At 39.3% G+C, this 22939-nt stretch overlaps 1 protein-coding gene across 13 annotated transcripts in view; it reads left to right on the top strand.

The window, feature by feature from the left end:
- MAST4 (microtubule associated serine/threonine kinase family member 4) overlaps positions 1–22939 on the top strand; it is a 674031-nt gene that overhangs the window by 641620 nt on the left and 9472 nt on the right. For 11 of the 13 annotated variants that reach the window (XM_037801729.1, XM_037801730.1, XM_037801731.1 and 8 more), the window contains 6 exons: positions 4066–4188; positions 4376–4488; positions 6420–6547; positions 6897–7132; positions 14053–14282; positions 14828–14950. In XM_037801729.1, coding sequence (XP_037657657.1) covers positions 4066–4188; positions 4376–4488; positions 6420–6547; positions 6897–7132; positions 14053–14282; positions 14828–14950 — 953 coding nt within the window. Of the gene's footprint in view, positions 1–4065; positions 4189–4375; positions 4489–6419; positions 6548–6896; positions 7133–11593; positions 11795–14052; positions 14283–14827; positions 14951–22939 lie in introns of all 13 variants that reach the window. The other 2 variants (XM_037801740.1, XM_037801741.1) reach the window with 1 other exon arrangement.

Consider the following 22939-nt stretch of genomic DNA (forward strand, 5'->3'; position numbering starts at 1 on the left):
GATGATTGGATATTTAACTCCAAAAGGCTATAATATAACACTGAGGTTAAAAGTGTAAACCCAGGAGTCAGACTGACTGAATTTAAATCTCAACTGTGTGACTATGGGCAACTTACTTCTCTATCTGTGCCACATTTCTTTCCTCATCTGTAAAATGGAGCCAACAGTGGTACCATCTCTTAGGATTCTTGTGAGGATAAAATAAGATAATTCATGTGAGGCACTTAAGGATGACACTGCTGCTGCTAGTATTATCATTTTTAATTTGCTGCATGTGTAATCCATGCTTTCCCTTTGGGACATATAAAGTGCAGAAATGTTGGTAATGCCCCTACCTTTGAGCTAATTGAACTCTTTGAACAGAATTATATTTCTTACCACTTTATGTGGTTTTCAACTTGTCTGAAGTGACTAGCAAACTTGTTATTTTATACCCTCTGTGCCCTGCAGTCAGATTTGCTTTAGGGTTCAAGAAGTATGTGTAGCTGTTAAAAATTTGTGTCAAGGCTGTGAATGGGGCAGATTTTTGAGGAGTGATTTTTACTCACTTGAGCCAAGTATGAGAAGCAGTGGCATTTTAAGATTGTCCTGCAATAATACAAATATCCATCCTGCTGGACTGTCCCAGGAAATCGTTGTCCTATATTATGACAAAAAATGTATTAGAATGGGTACACTCCTTCAAAAAGAGACTCAAAGGTCACTTCAGTGTGCAAGTGTCAGTTTAGAGTTTTCTCAGTTAGTATTCTGCCCGTTTTCCTCCTCCAGATGCTTGGATTCTTGATTGGGCATAATTTAATGAGACAGGGCTATGGCAATGGTCAGCACATCCATGTATATATAGAAGATGCTGCAAGTTATTTCTCTGCCCATTTTTCTCTTAACTGCTACTTTTGGTCATTTCAGGGTTTAACAACTTGAGGAATGAATCCCCTAACAAGTCCAAAAGAGACTTATAAAAGACCCTGCACAAGCTCTTAGCATTGTCAAGAAGTGCTTGCCAAACACGCAGGTCCAATGTGACAGGTCCCAGAAGGGCCTGGAGAATGAGGCTGAGAATCCCACAGGCCTGCCACATTGCTTCCAATGACAGCAATTTGTATTTAATGCATATTTAGCGAGCAAAATAATGCACCGTGAAAATGTGCAAATGCACATTTGCCCGAGAGACTAGAAAGGCTGAGAAAAGGGGTGTGAAGAACATAATGGATGTTAGAGAAACTTCCCTGAAAGGAGAGAAGAACTCAAGGGAGAGCGTTAATGCTAAAACATAACTTGCAGTTTGGGAATTTGTCCTACTTGAATTATACTTTTGAACTCTTAGAGTATTGAGTGGCAGCCTGGCTCATTGGACTTTAGAGCTACTCAATGTGGCTACCAGCCCTGTACCAGCTATGAAATCTTCAATAGTTACTTCACTACCCTGAGTCTCAGTTTCCTACACTGTGAAAATAGGCATATTATGTCACAGAGCTGTTGTGGGGAGTACATGCAAAAATGTTCATGAAGGCAGCTAGTGTATTGGCTTAGTGCATAATAGGAGCTCAAGAAATATCAGTTCCCCTTCCCTTCATTGTTCTTTCTTTTTTTTAAATTCATTGTGTATTTTACAATGAGAGCTGTTACTCATATGAGTTCCTGTCTCTAGTGATTTGTATTTGGCTCATGATGCCATCATTCATATTTTACAAATAGTTAGCCCAGAGATAATTTTTCTTTAATTCTTTCCTTCCCTGTCTTTCCAAATGTGCATGAGAAACAGGATCCAGTGATAACCAGCTTCTTCTTAGTGGAGTACAAAGGGCAAAGGATAAGAAATGTGAGCTGAATCAGCCATGGACTGGGACTCCTTGGGAAGGATCCATTTGTCATTGTCTATAGAAATGAAGGAAAGGCTCTCACCAATTTGTGACCCAAAGGGTAGCATTCAGGGGAGTGGAAAGCCTGACACACTGATCTGGAAGTGCCCTTGACCCTGTAGAGAAACTGTGGTTTTCTGGGTGGAGGAAAGCAACCTCGAGGTTTCAGAGCTATGTCTTTTGGCGTGCGCCCATGAGCAGCAGCTGAAGTGTTGGTCATTGTAGAACCTTTCCTGGTCTAGGAGTCTATGTGTTGTGGGCTACTAAGTAGGGATTAAGTCTCCGGAGCTCATTGGTTCTAAGCACAGTGAGGGAGTTGGATAGATAAACATTGAAGACCTTTTTGCTTCTGCAAGGAAAAGGGCTCTAGAAGAAAATGATACAAATAGCTGTGTTTGGAGACATTGATTGGAGCTAGATGCGAGCCAGCATGCAGGGCATGCTGGAATCAGGCTCTGCAGAGGTAGTGTGAGAGCAGCAACGTGAATTGGGTGTTACGTTCAGTGCTCCAGTATTGCCAGTTGTGAATCCATTTTCAGTATGATGCAAGAGGGATGGCAGAGTAGGGTCCACACTAAAATATGCCTCCTCTTCATATGGTATGTGGTTTTGTGGCACTGAGGATGGCTGTGGGTGTTTGTAGACAGACCTAGTTTCGGACTCTCTAATCTTTACTCTCTGGGTGAACTTGGTCCAGTTTCTTTTATTGTTTACCCCTAGTTTCTCCATCCCAGCTTGGAGTTGGGATTATGCTTACTCCAAGGGGTGATTTATTTTCAAAGATTTTATTAAAAGAAGCAAGATTCCTATAACATCTAGTGCAATACTTCCCACAAAGTCAGTTAACCCTCAATCATAGCTTCTGATGTACTTGTGGTTGGTTGTGACTAACATCAGACTTCAGCATGGTGCTATAAATGTGGAAAACACCTGGAAAGAATCCTGGATAAGCATTCTAGTCAGATGCTTTGTAAAAAAAAGAATCATTCTCCTTTTCTTTGGAGATTTCCTGCTTTTCTCTCCATTCCCATTGTTTTGAGAACACCAGATTCCTCTGGCTGGGTTTGGAGCTAGAGCCAGACTGAGCCTTGTGCAGGAGGGGCCCACAGGGGACCGAGCCCTCCCTTCATCTCTTTGAATCTCGCAGAGACACAGAGTCCCCTCCCCCAGGAGCCACAGCCCATTTTCGGATCGGCTTGCATTTCTCATCCCATTCCCTGTGTACCCCACAGAGGACAAGATGAGAGATGTGGGTGGCAAGTGCAATAAAGAGGCATTTACGTTACACCTAGAGGAGCATCTCCTGGCGGTGGGGCTGATTAGACTGTGCAGTGGTCTTGTGAGAAATCCCTCTTCCTAGTGTTTTTTCAGGATTGACTCCTTATTAGTTCTTTCATCAACAGTGTGTGTGCTGGTGGCAGGGAGGGGGCCTGATTCTCATGCTATGTCTTCGTAACATGTGTACCCTCTTCTCTTTACATGGGATGATGTTTTACTACTTTTGATGGGGCATGCCCTTCAAAATCATGCCTTAAAATCATAAACAGAATTAAAAACATTATTTCACTGAATTGTGCTATCCACCTGACTTGGCATAAAGGAGCCTAAAACTTAAAAATTGTGATTGATTTTCATCAGGTGCGTTATAAATCTATCAAACAGGTTTGTGTGTTTCTTACTTAAGAATCTGTGATTCACAGAATCTAATTCCTACTTATGTTAATGACCAATCCAATACAAGTGAATGGTAACTGTTATATAGTATGTAGGACAAATTCATCATTATTAACCTTACCTCCAGAGGAAATATTGAAGTGAACACGTTTTGCACCTTGTTAGAATTTCTTTGGCTTTGTAATGAGTGAGTCTGCTTTGTAATGAGTGAGTCTGCTTTGGACCAACATGTGTCTATATCCCCAGGTTCAGTATAATGTGATTTTAAGTGGCCATATCAGTAACCTTTGAAAAATGGAAGGAATCATGAAAAAGTTGACAAAGAAATACTGTGCCATAGCAACAGTTGTTAGCAAAAGCAAATCCCCTACTGATAAATTAGGGGGAAAAATTGGAGTTTTGGTTGTAGAATGAAAAAGTAAGATTTCCACGACTCCTTTATTTGTCTGCTAATAAGTTCTATGCTTAAAAAACCTGATATCTAGCTTTGCTTGGATGATGGTTTAATATTTTCTCCCTTATGCTCTCCCAGGTGGTGCATATGAAGTCAAACAGCATCGATTCTTCCGTTCCTTAGACTGGAACAGTTTACTGAGACAGAAGGCAGAATTTATTCCACAACTGGAATCAGAAGATGACACAAGTTATTTTGATAGTATGTATATTATCTGACATAAAACACTGCTTGGTGTTTTCTTTGTAGAAAGTTATCTTCACTTCTGGAACCTTCCAATCTAGAATCTATGAGTTCTTAAACACTATGTTGATTTGGTGTAAAAACATATTAAACTAAAAGCTAAAATTCTGAGTAATTGGAACTTTTCCCAAACATTTCTCTGTAGCTCGGTCAGAAAAATATCACCATATGGAAACTGAAGAAGAAGATGATACAAATGATGAAGACTTTAATGTGGAAATAAGGCAGTTTTCTTCATGTTCACATAGATTTTCAAAAGTAAGTGAAATTTGGCATGAATATACAGAGTCTGTTCTGGGGAGAATCTCCTACTGGCCGGTTAATTGATAACCCTAAATAGCTGGACAGAATTGTAAAAACCACCCACAGTTTTTTTTAGGGATTGTTTTCTGTGCTTAAAATTCCTTTTTGTTTTGGGAAAGGTGACTCCATAGTCTTAATTATCCAGTCAGAGTCCCTACACCACTGTGAGTGTATGTTTCTCTGTTTCACTGTCTACAAATTAAGACCCTTTTTTCTTGGATGCATAAGACTCGATGTCATGGTCAGATCTTTGGAATGTGTGACAGACCTTCATATGATGACCTCGCTTTGCATGCCCCTTGGTGCCAGGCTGGGGAGCTTTCCCTCCATTTCCTTCATCTTTTAATCAAGAACATTGAGCCTCAATGTGTGTAGAGGTCTCTGCTAGATATTGCTCAGAATACAACACAAAGGGGAGAAGGCTTGGTCCTTCACATAAATGAAAGCACGTGGGGATGGCTGACTGTGGAATGAGAAAGTTTTGTAACCAGTAATAGAAATTGTAATTTATATTAAGTAGACAGTAAGAAGCCAAGCTAGAATCGTAAAAATGGTAGAAGATAAGAAAAACTGAACCTTAAGAAAGATGCCTTCTTTTTTTTTTTTTAACCTAAGAGCAGTAAGATTTAAAAAAAAAAGAAGCAAATTTTTAAAAACCTTATAGTCCTGAGACAGAACAGAGCTCTAGAAAACTGGGAATAACCTAGAGGTTTATAACCTGCCTCCCTTTTGCTATTTTCAGTAGCTACATATTTTCTGTTGCCATGGCATTTTGCATGGTTATTGTTCAGCCCTTCTATAGCAGTTGGTTACATTAAAGTGTTCTGTAGCTTTTTCTAAGTGATTACCTAGAGTGTACCAGCAAAACGGCCATCACTACCATCCCTGTTTGTTAGAACATCATAGAGAAGTTTCCCTGAAGAGGGTGGTGGCTAGTCAGTCCTGGGGTGAGGACAGAAGATTGGATGACACTGAGTGGGGGTTTTCCACCAGCATCTGGTCTCTGGTCCATCCAAGCTGCCTCCCTAAACACTGCGTCCTCCTTTGCCTGTGGATGGTATTTCATTTCCCCTCTGTCTCCTGTTCTTTAGCCACTTTCCTCCCAATGCAGGTTCCCAATCTAGGTCTCAGTCCAGGTAGATTATAGGAGGCCTGAGGGCCATTCTCATGAGACCAGCAAACAGCCAAGTAGGGCAGTAGAGAGTGCTTCCCACACTGGATTCACAGCGCCCTGTTTTATCTTCCGTCTTCTCTATAGAACAGCAAGATTCAGAGGTAAACTGAAGTGTTAGGTTTACTTAAGCTCTGATCCCATTCAGGCATCCCAGTACCAACATATGATGCTATCTGTCTGTATATATGATCTATATACCAAGCAAATACCTCTGGCTTTTTAATGACCAAATACATACCTCTAAGTTTTGAAACCAGTAATTTATTCTTCTCTTTGCAGTCAATTTCAACTCATTTTTCTCCTTGCCACCCCTGACTGGTGTCCATTAAATCTTTCCTGGTGATTTTCTTTTTCTGATTGACTTTATTATTTAAAAAGTAATATAAGATGTGCATTGATTCCCAGGCCTAGAAGCTCCAGTGCATCTATGGATTTTCTTTGCAGCTGCAAAGTCCATACTGGGTGAGAGAAGGAGATGAACTCATAGCTTTCTACTCAAAAAAAAAAAAAAAATACACACACACACACACACACCCACATCGTTGGCCTTTCATCCCAGAACTCAAGTAAATAGCATGAGAAAGCACTTTCAGAATACATAGTCCTAATTCAAAAGTTAGTTGTACTTCAGGTTTTTCTCCAAAGATTTGGTTTTATGCTTGACAAACTCTTTTAGGAAGATATTAATAAGCACTTAAAATTTGTCTTCTAGGTTTTCAGCAGTATAGATCGAATAACTCAGGATTCCAGAGAAGAGAAAGAAGACTCTGGAGACAAAATCAAAAGCACAACTTTGCCATCCACAGAAACGTTAAGCTGGAGTTCGGAATATTCTGAAATGTATGTGAAATGCCTGTTAAGTAATATCATAAGCAGTAGCTACGAGAGCAGTAGTCTCAAATTTTAATAAGCCCTCAGAATCACCTGGAGGCTTATTGAAATTTCTAGGCCCCACCTTCCAGGTTTCTGATCCAGTAGATCTGGGGTGGGTCCTGAGAATTGATGTTTCTGACAGCTTTCCAGATGTTACTGATGCTGCTTCTCCAAGGACCTCACTGAGAACCACTGCACTGGACACATCTTTGGTTAGACTTATCCAAGTTCCGTGTCTACCTGGTTTCTTCCAAGACCCACCTTTAACACAGTTTCCCAGTGTGTATGTATGACTTTGTTTTTGTTTTTAATTAAGGCACCAGTTATCCACATCCAACTCTTCAGATACTGAAAGCAACAGACATAAACTCAGTTCTGGCCTGCTTCCCAAACTGGCTATTTCAAGAGAGGGAGAACAAGATGAAGCTGCCCCCTGCCCTGGAGACCCCCAGGAAGAGCCAGAAAAGCCAGCCCTTCCTGCTGAAGAGTGTGCTCAGGAGGAGCCTGAGGTCACCACCCCAGCCAGCACCATCAGCAGCTCCACCCTGTCAGGTAAGGCACTGGGCATGGTGCCCACCGTGTTGAGAAGTGACTCCCTGTTCTGAGTCCCAGGACCCAGGCCAGGTGGTCAGTGGTGGGTATTTTATACCACAAGACTCCAGGCATGGCCCCACTTCTTGGACTTAAGGAACGATCTCCTAAGAACTGAAATCTGATATATCAGATCCCTCCTTAGTGCTTGAGCTTTTGGCCAAACATTTTTGCTTCCACTTGACCTTACAGCCATCCTTAGTTTCCACAGCTGGGTTTCAGTGGGATCTTTGGATGACAGAACATTCTAAGGGAGTTCTGTTGCTGTTGATGCAAAGGCAAGTCTTCTGGAGTTGCATTTAACTCGGAATTAGAAGGGGAAATGGCAAATAGTCAAATTGTCAGAATTGTCTTTGAATCTCCTTTATGGTTCCACCTGAAACCCATTTTCCCTCTAGCATTAGAATGAATGGTTGTTCTTTGAGGTGGTTGACTTTGCCTAGGAGGCCATGTTGTATCAAATAACTTTTCACACTAGACCCACTCACCCTGAGTGCAGCAAGGTGCTTACGTGGTGAAAATCACAGACGCCTTCTCGTGCATCTAGGACACGGATGTTCCCACAGGATTGGGTAAGGGGAGTCACAGATAATGCAATTTAAATTGGTATTTTGTGTGCATATGACACAACGGCACTGCAAACAAAAGTTGCTCTTCTAGTCTGTGAACAAATGGAGTGTGAAAGTCCTGAGACATCACTGTTGGGAGGCAGCCTTGGTAAGGGTCTTGGGCAATTTCTTTGAAAGCATTTTACATTGATTCTTTTGCATAAAATAACCATCCTCACTACAGGTACAGTATCTTCACAGTTGTATTTTTTTTTTTTAATGGTAGCAAAATATACGTAACATAAATTTTATCAGTTTAACCATTTTTAAGTATACAATTCCAGAGGCATTAATTACAATCACAATTTTGTGCAGCCATTGCCACTGTCTATTTTCAAAATTTTTCATCACTCCACATCAAAACTCTGTACCCATTAAACAATAACCCTCTACCATCCCACCCCCCAGGCCCTGTAATCTCTAATCTACTTTCTGTCTCTATGAATTTGACTATTCTAGATATTTCATATAAGTGGAATTACACAATATTTGTCCTTTTGTGTCTGGCTTATTTCACTTAGCATAAGGTTTTCAAATTCCATCCACATTATAGCATGTTTTAGCATTTCATTCCTTTTTATGGCCAAATAGTATTCCATCGTGTGTATGTACCACCTTTTGTTCATTTGTTCATCTGTTGATGGACGCTTGAGGTGTTTCCACCTTCTGGCTAGTGCTGCTATGTACATTAGCATAAAAGATATGTTTGAGTTCCTGTTTTCAATTTGAGGGGCAGTACTCAGGTTTTTAAAGTGTTTAATATATCACAGATACTTGCTAGCCGTTAATAATGAGGGTGTCCTCACTAGAGAGCCAGTCTTACACTTCCCTCAGAGCAAGTTCTTTAAATGCATTTAAAATATTATTTGGTTTATAAGTATTTTATGCACAGCATATCCTTTTATAGAACAATATGCATTTGTGCTTTTTTTTTAAAAAAAAAAATGAGTACAGCTTTGGGTTGCTTCAATACGTGTTCTCAGTAAGCCACGTTCAATATGCTATAGTGATAACCATGCATTCCAAGATTTTTCATGAACCCTTTTTTATTGACTGAATATTCATAGATTTTTTTGTTTTTTAAAAATCATTTCAAGAAAAAAATTTTCAGGCTGGATTTTTTACTAAAAACTTTGGTTCTGTGGAGTTTCTCATGTGCTTATAGTTTATCATGAGAAAAATAATGTTGAATTTTCAATTCCCTTCCTTTACCTCAGTACTCCTTCCATGTTGGATACTTCCATTTCTCCTGAGTCTGTCTGTATAACGCCAAGAGAGTAGCAACTTAGAAGTGGTGAAGAGATAACCAATTAGTTGAACATTGCCAACCGTTTTTAGTTCATCTTGGTCTTCAAATCAAATGTAGATATTTCATCATTTTGTATTCCTGGTTAAAAAAGTCTCTACCTGTTTCTTAGTTTATTATTTTATTCTGCATAGACTATATTTACCTCCACTTGAAATGTATTCTTAGTATGGTAAATTGTTTACTCTCTTAAGCCTACTCATTATCAGAAAGGTAGGGGATAAAGGGAGGGCAACAGTGTCGAAGCATTGGATTGATAACTTGCATAATTTTTTAAAACTCTGTCTAGGTCCTGCCATGCATTTTGATTAATAGATTCAAACCACCTTTCTCTCTCTCCCCCATACACACACTAAAAATAATCAAAGACCTTGGGGACTGTAGAGACTAGAGGATGATCTGATTTGCTCATAGCCAAGGGTAATTAGGGAATCTGAAAACCATGACTGTAGTAAAATTTAATTTGTTGATATTTATAATGCTCCACCTTCAAAAAGGAAGAACTCCTGACATTTTGAGAACATTAAGGTGACATTATCCACCACTGGCAGAAAAGAGGCATACTCTTCTACAGAGTGCTGTGAACTGACGTGGCTTAGGCAAGAGGAAGGAGGTGATAAGAGAAAGCTGTCTACTCACATTCTGGCACTCAGTTTTACACCTGTTTTAAACCAGTTTCTCTTTTATTGTGACTACATTGTATTTGAGTCAGTGAAAAGTCAAAGTCCTGCATCTTAGGTGTAGTGCTTGAATGCATCCAACAATTACTCATTGCAAAGAGATTCAGCTTTTCATTTTATATTTGTCAGTGAGCCCATCCAGACACAAGTGGGCAGAGGAAAAGTAAAGTGTAACCCACCCAAAGGTCGGCTTCAGTTTATTGAGATGAAATTTGCGACTTGTGAAGCAGTTCTTATCAAGAATGGACAATCCTTTATTTAGAGTGAATGGAATAGGTATACTCTTAAGAGAGATTGAGTTGGCATGCAGCAGTTAAAAGATTGTTTGTATTTACCTTAACATTGGCCTCTTTCATCGGACAGTTGGGCGTCACATGGAAGTCCATTACTGTTTACATGTACAGTCAACACAGTGGATGCCGGGAAGTAGGCTGTGTCCACACCTGTTCTCCCCAGTCCCAGGATTCCCTGTGCTGAGATCAGACCTTTAGTGCCTATTCCACCTCATGTGAATCAGACCCAAACTGTGCAGTCAAGTGGTGTCTGTAAACCAGCGTAACACAAATGCTAGTTTGCCTACCTCTTTCCTAGGCAGAGAATGTCATATGTCAGCTCTTTAATGTGCTGGCTGTTCGTTCAAAAGGTCATTTCTAATAGTATTATATTCTCTGCATGGATTGTGTATTTTAAGGTGATAATAGAGTCGATGACTTTAAAACACAGGGGCTGATTATGTAGTATATAAAAGTGAAAATCAGGTGAGCACTGTATTTTTCTAGATGGACAAAGATGTGTTATCAGTGAGTTAAAAAAAAAAAAGAGAGAGAGAGACAAGAAAGAAAACAGAAAACCGAGAGCCTGCGAGTAAAAGAATAGGAAGGACCAAAAGGTGTGTCTGCTCAGCTTTTCTGTGGGGTGCTCACTGTGCCACTCCTACTTGAGAACTTTCTTTACTCTTGGCCTCTGCATCACCAGACTGACATCAGTGATTTTCATTTCTTCATCCTCCTAAATGATTATAATCTCCTGTGCTGCACTTGTGAGGGAAGTCCTAAATTTTTCATTCAAAAGTAACTCAGTTTATATTAGGGGTTAAAATTAAAAATAAGGCATGAGTTAGAGAGGAAGGGGCTTTCTCACAGTCCAATAACTTCAGAGAAGTTCAGCATGTGACACTATGTCTAGATTAAATGCCAGGAAGATGAAGTGAGCTTCTGAGTAGCATGTGGAGTAAAATCTTTGTCTTTTCCTATTAATTTTACAGGGGCTTAGAGTGAAAAGTAAAAGAAGACACTTAGGTGATGTATCTAAGCCTGGTATGACATGTGCCTAGGAGATGTCATAGTTATACCTGTGAACTGTTGTTATTATTATTAACAACACTGATAATGGTGATAATCACAGTGTAAAGTGGGAAGTCATGGCGTTCATACGGTAATATTTGGTTCATAGCATGGCGTTTCACGGGGCTGGGGGTTGGAAAGAGTTCTCTCTGCAAGAGTTTAAAATATAGATTCTGGAAAGTAATTATTCATGGTTCTTGCCCATGAAAGGGCTCCTGGTCCTCTAGTTAAATGGAGTTGTTGATTGAGAATTGACAGACTTGCATACAATTAAAACAAAACCTGAATGGACACCTCTTCTGTTTCTTCTTCCTTCACATCACCTTTCTCAAAGCAGTCATGTGTATTGAATTTCACCTGATACTGAATGGACTCATTAGCCATGTGAGAGTGTTTCCCAGCTTTTGTCCTTCCTTTTCTCTCTCTTCCCCGCTTCTCCTATCATAGATTTTCCTGAACATGTTTATCCCTTCTTCTTTGTACAGTTGGCAGTTTTTCAGAGCACTTGGATCAGATAAATGGACGAAGCGAGTGTGTGGACAGTACAGATAATTCCTCAAAGCCATCCAGTGAACCCGCTTCTCACATGGCTCGGCAGCGATTAGAAAGCACAGAGAAAAAGAAAATCTCGGGGAAGGTCACAAAGTCCCTTTCTGCCAGTGCTCTGTCCCTCATGATCCCAGGAGGTAGAGAGACATCTACTCGCATGAAACTGTGTGATTTGTGCATGCTGTCCCTCTCCTGCCCCCAGTTTGGATGCTGATTGGTGCAAAGTTGCTTGAAGCAATAGTGGGTGGTATCCCCAGCACAGCTATGAAGGCAGAGCTTGGAGGTCTCCCTGCAGAATCCCAAGCTCCCAAAGAGCATGTGTGGCTTCTTTCATCTCACATCTGTGTCAGAGGATGAGAAAGGCCTTCTTTCCAAAAAGACTTAGTTTTGTTGCTGTTTTCTTTCTACCCCCAAGTTAAGTGATAAATTTCCCTCCTCTGAATAATTTTTCTTCCCCAGACTATGCAGCAATTATATGCTTTACAAAGCTGCTTACAGCATCTGTGTTAGAAAGCTAAGTATAGTTTTTCTCATCTAATTAATGAGGAAATAGTCCCAGAGAACATAAGCTTTTCATTCCTGGAGATGCAGAGTCACAGACAGCACAGGTATCTATGTCTGTTGAGCTGTGCTTCCTCCTACTGGTAGTCAAATCATTTTCTGCCCTGTATTGGAAAACTGGGTTTAATTATGGTTTTGTTAAATTGCAGTAGTTTTTCACAGCCTGGTTTTGCCTTACTGATTGCTGAATCTATAGTAATTCTACTGGCAGAGATGAAATATACTCCCTGGTAGTTATGACTTATCACTCAAATGACAGCAAGAGAATGCAAGGAGGAATTGATTTATGTTGCAGATGGCTTGCATGTGGAAGAATACAGCCCCTGTACAAAAGAGCTTGTTTACGTTTTTAAATTTTCATATTTGTGCAGAAGGAAATTTGATATAAACAAATGCTCACTTGCAGATAGTGCTTGCTTTAGTGGATCCTGTTTTCTGGGCATGTCACCATAAAACAGACTCCTGTTTCCCTAGTTTGAATAACCATTTCTATCCCAAAGATGATGACCCCAGTGCAACTTCACAGTAGGGAAGGTAAGTTTGATGTGGTCCCGTCCACTTTTGAAAGCTGGTGAAAACTTCCACACTTTGTTAAAGTAGAGAAATTGAAGAAAGAGTGGGGGCCTGGATTTTCAGCAGTTTGAAACTGTGTGTGTCTACTCTGTCTTCTTCCCACTTGCATGTTTTAAAGTTCTCTGCTGACCAGTGTGCTTCTCTTTACCTGGCACTTTGATCAGACAGAAGGTGGCCAGCAGAAGAGAACCAAGATGTCACATGAAGTCAGAGAGCAAAGGAGTGCGAGTAGTGATTCATCTAGCTTTGTTCCATTTTGAACAAATAAAAGCATTGGAACAAAAGGTAGTATGGATACCTTTGGCTTACTGTGGCCACAGTGGAACTCACCATACCTGGTGAATCTTCAGTGCCACTGGACATTTTGTAGCCTGAGCTCACGTTTAAACCTCAGCATCTTTTGTAGATTATTCTGCCTTTTTCTCAAAAATGCATGTACACACACACACACACAGAGAGACAATATTACATGGCTTATTGAGATCTGTTTATATTCGTGTAGACAGAACAGTGTTAGGAACTAGAAATTCAAAGTGTGTTTGCTTATAAGACAAGGAAAGCAAAGACTAGAATTGGAGTTATGGAATATGAACTGACTTTCTCTTGAAAGTTCTTTATTTCTTTCACCTACATTAGCGTCTCAGAAACCTTATTATTAGAATTGCAGGTAATTTGTGAAGAGAACTAGGTGTTACCATAGTAATAATGAGGCACTCTTGCCATTTCAGTGCTTTCTTTACTTAAGTTTTCTAATCAATACTAGTTCAATAATGTTGTAAAAAGCAGCTGGTAAATTGATAAATTACTTTCCTGGCCATGTATGTTTGAAAAGAACCATGTTAAAGATAAGCACAAGATTTGGAGTCCTAGTATCTTTTACGATAGTCCATTCAGTACTCTCTGGGTGAGAATGTACTTGAAATAACATAATATGTCTATGATTTATTTCTTTAATTAAAATAAAATATATTAACTAGAAATATCATAGGCAGAGAGCAGCTAATCTATGTGCGTGGTTTAATTAATGTAAGAAACTGAAAAGTTTTACCTATAGAGTATTAATTTTAAAATTACTAAAGTAGAAACAATTTCGAAGTTTCCTTGGCTGCCTTCTGTTTTAAAGTCCATGCTGGTTACCAAAGTAAACATTTTGGTATTATTTCTTCTTTATTTTGCTATTGGAAATGAAAGCCAGCAAAGGCTGGCTGCATGATGTTTGTGTAACCAGGACCAGCTTTGATGACAGACTTCCTTGTTGCAGATATGTTTGCTGTTTCTCCACTGGGAAGTCCAATGTCTCCCCATTCCCTGTCATCAGACCCTTCTTCTTCACGTGACTCCTCTCCCAGCCGAGATTCTTCAGCAGCTTCTGCCAGTCCACATCAACCCATTGTGATTCACAGTTCAGGGAAGAATTATGGCTTCACCATTCGAGCCATAAGGGTGTACGTGGGAGACAGTGATATCTACACAGTGCACCACATCGTCTGGGTAAGGCCAACTGTCTCTCTTACTTGTTAGTGTTCATTTCCAGCCATATTGGACCATGGACATGTTGGCTAAGATGTAGTTCATATCAAATGCACTTTCTCTTAGGCTGGCATTTGGGATCTGTTTAATTTTCCCTTTGGTGTTCTTTCTCTTTTACCTATATGATAGAATAGAATTTAGCAAAAACTAATGCATTCTCATGATTCTGTCCATTTTCATATTTGATTGTCCACCCTTGTGTACAATACTGGTGAAACAAAGACAGTCCTCTTTCCAACCTTCTTTTATTCTTTCTTTCTTAGTTCTTTTCCTGGACTTTTTAAAAACTACCTTCTCAACTGACCTGATTTTTTTAAAGGAACCATAGGGATTATCCTACTTTGGAATGATAAGAGAACTGGAATGGTAACCATGCCTTTTTGACTTCCCATTAGGAGTTTAGGATCATTTGCTAATTAATTCAGAATATTGTGCCAGAAGAAATAGTAGCCGTTAGGGTTGTCATTTGTTTCCATACAAATCTGTACTCTCCTCTTGGACTTTAGAATGTAGAAGAAGGAAGTCCAGCCTGCCAGGCGGGACTGAAAGCTGGGGATCTGATCACGCACATCAACGGAGAACCAGTGCATGGACTTGTCCACACAGAAGTCATAGAGCTCCTACTCAAGGTAATGTCTACTTATGTCATGGCCATACAGATGAGGCAGGTTGCCAGAAAGAAATAGTATCAGGAGATGGATCTCTCTATGACACATGCACACACACTCAGTCTCGTTGGTGTGAAGATATTTAGTAGTCCAGGGTGTGACATAAAGACAAAGATACTAAGAATTTTCTGGTTTTATAACATGAAAAAATGTCATTCTCTCCCCACTCACTCCCTAATTTAGTTTTGCTTCTCATTCTAAATTGTAAATAATAAGAGTTTTCCTTTTTTTTTATGTTCCTCACACAGTGAAATCTGTTTGGAAATTAGCTATCCTAAAGGTGATTTTCTTTAGGAACATCCAATAGATTTTACTCTAGTATAATAGAAGACAAAGTGGTATTAAACTGGGAGGTTGGATCTGAGGGATGAGCCTGAGAATTACATTTCCTTTGAAAGATAACTGTAAATACACAGGGACTGTAAATTATGAAAATATGTAGTAGTAGAAAAAGGGATTCCAGCAATTATTAGGACTGTTCCCCTGCCTCATTCAAATGAATTTGAATCAAGACCAATTGCTACTTAAAATGTAAGCTAAATAAAGCCTAAGGAGTAAGAGGATCACAGGAAGCCTGAATATGAGTAAAGGACAGAGAGTATATGTACTGAACCTCGCAGGCAATTCTGTTGAATTATTTGCTTTGACATCTACTGACTCTAGAATATAATGTCATAGCTTCAAAGATGGATCTGATTTAAAACAAAGAAGACTTTGAGTTTGATTTAAAATTATTTTTTTTCAGTGAAAGACTATCTGTGATCATAAATGCAGTCTCTACTGAGTTATTTTACAAATGAAAAAAAATGTGGATAACCTCTTACTTCTCAAGCACTCTGCTTGAGATTCTAAGGGGGCAGCCAGGTGTAGAGACATGAGTCATAACTTCAAGGAACCTATGGCCTATTTAGGGAGACAAAGTATAAATACACATACATCGTATAAATAGCGTTCATTCACACCGTTTCTGGAGCACTCATTCTGAGGCAGGTACTACAGTAGATGTTGGTAACAGAGGAATTAAGATATGGTTCTTGCCCTCAGGAAATATGGAAGATGTAGTAAGGAGATAAAATACAGCTTAATTAGTCTGGACCATAGCATGAAGAGGAATGAAATAGTTTTAGAGAGAACTTTCTAGGAGTGGGGAAAGGCATCACAGAGAAGTGATTTTGAGCTGGAACTTGAAAGAAAATTAGGAATTTGAAAGGCACTACGGGCAAGTGGGCATGCAAAAGCTTTCAATAGCAAGTGCAGTTAAATGACTTCTCCTTCCTGATCTCTGCCATTCCCCTAGCAACGTAAGTGTATTCCTCAGAAGATCTGGGTCCATCCCGGTTTCCAGGAGCAGGAAATAGAGTGTATATCCAAAGGTCCAGAGTCAAGTAGTAGATCAGATTATTGTCACTGATTAATTTACAACATTAGTTAGGTTTTGGTCATGGACTCAGGCCCCATGGGAGTTGGGGGCTGACTTTGCTCTCTTCCATGCCCACGGATTGTTCCTCTACCTTTAGCCCACTATCTCACAAATGCATGCTATTGATCACCAGAGGGATGGGATTCAATCTTGAGACATTATGAAGTAATAGGCAGTGTTGCACATCAGTCTATGGTCATGCCAAATACATAGCAAATCTGACAGCGAGCAAAACCTAACCTTGCAAGTTAGATGTGCAATTACTATTCAAGCTTCCTATATAATTGCTGCCAATTAGCACAGTCCATGGTATATAGGTGGGTACTCAATAAACGTGTGTGGAATTGGGGTGAACAATGGGTTCTCCTTTGCTTGCTGCCATGGAAGGAGCCAAGTAATACATGACCCCTTTGGTTGTGTCCTGGCTTGTGCCTTGATGTACGTGCCATTCCATTTGGAAGCGGAAGCCTCATATGGCTGGAATTGGTCTACATTTTTTCTATATGGCTACTGACTAGAAACAGATATCACTTCTGACATCTAGATGGGTAAGACCTGAGTCTTTTGTTTCGCTCACCGTATGTCTCTGATAGTATTCTTTATCTAACTTGGGTGAAACAAATGGGAGGCAGAACAAGATTGCTGACTTTGAGATTCCTAGACTATGAGAGTCACCTGAAATAACCTCAGGCCCCTAAGATAAAATTCAAGAAAAGATACAAAGATACCAGCTTCATCTCTTACCACACCTGATCTGGTGGTCCAGGGTTGCCCCATTGCTAGTACGCAGATTCATTCTCAGTGAAGGAGAGTCTAGAGACACTTTCTTTTCCTTTGTCCCCTATATCCAGTATATATCCCTTTCCAGGTGGTTATGGATCCCAAAAATAGGCAGTCAGAGGTGCCTACTATCTCTAAAATACTCCTTGAGCTTTCCTAGGAGCTCACCTGGACCCTTTTTGTTAGAGAGTAAGTGTGCTATTGGTGACCTCTTAGTTGTCACTTATCTTACCAGAACCTTCTTCCAAATCTTGCAGCAGTGACTAAAAGAAGGTCAGTGGGGTTTTTAAAGTAGTACACGTTTTTCTTTCTACATTCTTCATAACAGTATTGTGTTGTAAGCTGAATAGCTCTTGCCACAGCAGACTTTCTATCATAAATCAGAATAAGATATAAAATCAGAATAAGAAATAATAAACTGAAATATATATTTGGAAAATAGACATTTGTTTATTCTGCTGAGACATAATTAACCATTTTCATAGTTATTATTAATGAATACTTGATTTTCTGAAGTATTTTAACAAGAGTCTGCATTTTAAAACCTTTCTCCCTGCCTCTGTGAAATTTGAGTGTTCATTTCCCATAAAGCTGCCAAGGTCTTTTAGCAGAATTCAGTGTTCCTGTTTATAACACCTTGCCCTCATCTGGTTGAGGAGCACTTTCCACAACCTGAACCCTGTATTCCTGGGTCTAGGCAGTGCGTGCCGCTGAAATTGCTTGAACGCCAATATTTAAGTGTGAGCTGTTGGCCCCCTTCTAAGCCAAGCCGTGCTCTGTCAGAAATCCAAGCAGAGGATCCCGCCTCGGGTTCATAAAGGAAACACTCAAGAGGGGTAATGAAACAAAGAGGGTACAAGGGATTTAATTATCTTCTCAGTGAGCTGTGTAATCAGGCAGATTTCTTCCAAATTTAACCAACGATTCTTGGACAAAGTGAGTCAAGTGACTGGTATCAACACCAGGCTCTTGTGTGCTATCACTGGCTTAACCTCAGGGTAGTAGCTGTATTTTAGAATCCTCAGATGCTGTTTACATGTTTTATACTTGCAAACGTCTTTATAAAATGTCAAGCCACCCTTAGAAAAAGGTGAAAGACCTATCACATAGGGCTGTGTGTGTGTGTGTGTGTGTGTGTGTATGTTTAGAAATACATTCTGTTGGAATATAAGAACATAGCAAGCATTTTCCATCTTTCACAGCTTCATATTTGGTCTCATTTACCCTCACATTTTCAAAGTGAACCAGGTATGGAAGGGCCAACTAACATGTACAGAGAGACCCATCCTAAGTCACTCAGCCTCCTATGTCCATGCGATTATAGAATCTCAGGGTTATCCAGTTCAGCTCCCACTGGATATGTGAATCCCTTAAAATGTGCTCCTTCAGCTTTGCTTCAAATCTATCCTGCCACAAGGAGTTAACCATCTCTGTTCAGCTTTTCAGTAGCATCAGTCTTTATAAAAGAACTTCTTTTAATGGACCAAATTCTTTCTCTACCCGCTACAGTGGTGAGTAGAGGCCATGATGACCCAGTCATCTCTCCTGTTCATATGATAGCCTGCCTGGCTTAACCTCTCTAATCCAGGATACTTTACATCCAGTCATCTTGCTTTCTTAGCATAGCATTAGTTTAAATTCCCAATCCATAAGAGAAGCCCTAAAACTTTGCCAGCCCCTGCTTCAGAAGTTCCTTTCCATGAACTCTGCGCAGCCTCTAGATAGAAAAATGGAGACTGTCAGATGACAGTGTTTTTACCATCTTCACATATTTGCTGAGCCCCTGATTTGTGCATTGCATTGGGCTAACTATTGCAAGGTTGCACAGCAAATGACACATAAGAATAATAGCTTATAGAGAGGGAGTACTTGCCACCTGCCAGTCTCTGTTCTAAGCATTTTACATGAATAAACTCATGTAATCCTCAAAATTACTCTGAGATGTAGGTACTATAAATATAATTGTCCCCATTTTACAGATGAAGATGCTAAAGCAGGGAGATGTTAACAAAGCAGCTCATGGTTACCTGCTAAGAAGGAAAAGAGGATTTGAATAACACAGGCAGTGTGGCTGCAGAGCCTGTGCTTTCAACTCCGACACCACACTGCCCCATGCGTGAGGACTCTGATGTCCAAAGCTGGTGATACGATGTTTACAGAGGAACATCTGGTTTACAATGGTAATACCAGCCTGCAATCAAAGTGTTAAACATAGGGAGCTGACTGGTAATACTGCAGAAGTTCTGAAGAAGAAGAGATTGCTTTCCACCAGGATGGGCAAACAATTGAGGGTTGTCCAGGCAGGGCATTGAAGGATGGGTAGAGATTCAGTATATGGAAAGGGGGTACAGGGCAGTCTAAGCAAAATGAAAAGGATATGTAAAAATGCAAGGACAGAAGATACATGAGTGGACCAGTGAGGTTGGAGCCTAGGTTCACTTATAGAATAAAGTGTTCAAGATGGCTGGAACTGCATTGTAAGGGGTGTGAATTAGGGCTGGGGTGCAGGTACGCAGTGAAACTAATATCTAGCTCAGTGAGGTACCTGAGGCCAGCCGATAAGCTGTCATATAGCAAGACTGAGAGAATAAATAGAATATCCTCACTTTTGCTATCGTATTCAGTTCAGCAGTTTAAAATAATTTCCCTCGTACCATGTAGTAATCACACCAGAAGTTTATAGTAAAAGAGAACTTACTGAACATTTAACAGTCTAGAGGCACCAAGTTTTTGTTATTTTTTTAAACAAGTGCCACAGAATCTCTCTAAGATATCACTCATTCTTTAAAAGAAGTTGGAGGCAAATGACCCCAGTAAGCCACACTGAGCCGAGTTTAGGTCACTGTTGCTGTAGCTGAAAGGGTCCACCAGGTGGCAGGCTTCACAGTTCTTGCCTATTCTTTGTAAAGTTATTCTTCCAATCATTTAGCATTGTCTTAATCATTAATATTTCCAAACAAGTATTTGCATTTTGTATCCTTTGTGTCTGTGGTGCTCTCTAAGGATGTCATCTTTTCCTTTATTTCCATAAGTCAAAAGAACTGTCCTCTGGAATGGTCATATGCAAAAACAAGAAAGAGAAAACTGGAATTGGTTTTTATAGGAGAAAGGGACAATTGTACAAAGCATAGTGATTTGCTCTGATTTAGCAAGCCCAAACTTTACTGTTTTCTGATGAGAAATGTTCAGTATTTCTATTTGTCTTATACAGTGTTTCTGATACTTTTGTATCACTTTTATTTCTTCTTGATGGACTGATACTTTGATCATTTGTCCTGTCTTTCAAGTACCTGATTCATTAAGTACCTTTGAGCTGTGCACTTTGCTGGACACAAGATGGGTGGAGAGGGTAAGGGTATTCCCTGCCTATAATGAGTGTAGTTTGGTAGGAAGGGCATTGGGGTGGGGGGTTTAGGGGGGAGTCGGTCTAGGCTTCCATTGAGCCATGAACTTGGAGACAGATCTCAGTGTTCCTGAATTTGTTTTTCTTGTCTATGAAGCAGGGATAATGATCACTTCTCACCTTTCAGATCCTTTCAAAACAACCCTCATTGAGGTGGTTGTGAAAATAAAGTAAGAGAGTATATTTGAAAAGTTCTTTAAAAATGAAATGTGTTGGCCTCTTAGTAAAGATACAAAAGTCAGTGCTGATTGTATTAGAAAAGGATATAATAGGATTCAGGCTCAAGTGGCTCATGCAACGGAAAAAATTCCAATGATCATTATCGCTCTGAATGTCCACTCTGTATATGACTGTGGAAAAGGATTGAGAGGACTTTAATAACAGATGAACTTTGAATCAAGTTTGTTGTCCCTTTCATTTACCTAAGGCATATCAGAAAACCAAAATTGTCAGCATGGCCTCACTCAGCTTGTGAGAGACGACCCCATGCTAAAGAACCTTCATTGGTAGATCTTACATACTTACAAGCTGGATTTTCCGTTTAAAGAATAAATAGGATGTCAGTTTCTATTATTAGATAAAGGTTTATTTTAAAGTTTTTGTATTTGCATATGGAATATATAATTTATTTTAAAGAGAAAAAGATATTTTTCTCTTGTTCAAGTTCAAATCCCATTTCCCTAAAAAATTTCCTACAAATATGACATTAGGTAGGAGATTATATATTCTTAATATCTAAAAAACTCTTTAAAATCAATAATAATATGCTAAGACTTTCCAATATTAAAATGGATTAAAACATGAACAAATAATTCTCTAAAGAAGTACATATAAACAAAGTAAATGAGACAACATCTAGTCTTGTTAGTAGTCAAAAAATGAAGATAAAAACAAGATATAATTTTACCTATAAAATTGGTTTAGATTTGGTTCTAAGCTTGTGATAAAATAGTTATTCTAGTGCTGCTAGCAAGACTATAAATTGACACAACCCTTCTGTAAAACATTGTTTCAAAATGTATCCAAAGTCTTCAAAAAAAATTTAGGTAGACCTTTGATTCAGTTTATTGGATCTAATTTCATACCTAAGGAAAATGTCAGAGTTTAGGACAATGGTTTATAGATAAAGATATTTATTTCAACTCTTAAAAGAATTGAAAAATGGAAAATAATAGCAATAGAGAAAAAGTTTAATATATTTTGATTTATTCATCTATTGGAATATATTATGCAACCAATAGAAAGCATGTTTTTAAAGAATACTTAATGGAGACAAATTTTAACCAAATTATGTAGGGTGAGATGAAAGAAACAGAACATAAAACTGTAATAGTAAGATTAAAATTGTGTTTATGAAGTGTATCTATATATGTGCATATTTGTGCACTTATATAAATACATGTACACACACAAAAAAATCCCCAGCAGGAAATATACTGAAATATTATCACTGGTAGCTGAGTAGTAGGTTTTTCAATAATTTTTATATTTTCATTTACACATTACTGGTTTCTTCTTACAATGGGCATGTATTACTTCCCAAATCAGGGGGCAGAAAAACGGAGGCATTAGCCTTAAAACAGTCATTCCCTATTCTTTTGGTCCCGGTTCTAAAAATAATTAACACCCATAACTTAGAACCACTTAGAGCTGAGTTGCTAGGTGTCTGCCAGGCACAATCCTTTAAAAAGGTCCTTCTCCTTATACTTCTAGTATTTTCAAGGTAATCAAGGCTGTCTCTGACTTTGAAAGGACATATTTCTCCCCTGGTTATTAAGAAATTCAAGAAGAGGTTGTTGATGCTGGGGTGACAGAGTTCAGTCCTGCCTGCCTGCTCTGGGTACCCCTCAGCCTGGCTTCTGACTCCACTCACAAATCCCTCCCCAGGGCCTGCTGAGTAAGCCCCTGTCCCAGGATTGAGTGAAAGGGCCCAGAAACCCACCGGGACTTATCTCACCATGTGTGACCTGGTTAAAGAGAGGCTGTTCCATAATTCTACTGGCATAAACTTTTCCTGGCTCTGCAAGCTGACAGATTTTATGGCAATAGAACAAGAACCTTTTAAAATAATTAAAAATAAAAGTTCCATTCGGTTTTGATGGTCTATGATTTCTAGACCACAGGAAAACAGAAAGAAAAAAAAAAAGAGAGAGAGAAAAGAAAAAAATATCAACCAAGAGCAGACAGTTCTCTGGGCACATTCATACTTAATACATATGGATGAAGACAACTGTTATTTATAGAGCCCTTTCCACGTGTCATACATAGTTGGTGCTAAAGGCTCTACAAACTTTCTCTCATTTAATCCTCAGATGAGCCCTATGAGATGGGTGTGATTATATTGTTA

Source organism: Choloepus didactylus, chromosome 13 (assembly GCF_015220235.1).
Source record: "Choloepus didactylus isolate mChoDid1 chromosome 13, mChoDid1.pri, whole genome shotgun sequence".
In the NCBI taxonomy this organism is placed as follows: Eukaryota; Metazoa; Chordata; class Mammalia; order Pilosa; family Megalonychidae; genus Choloepus; species Choloepus didactylus.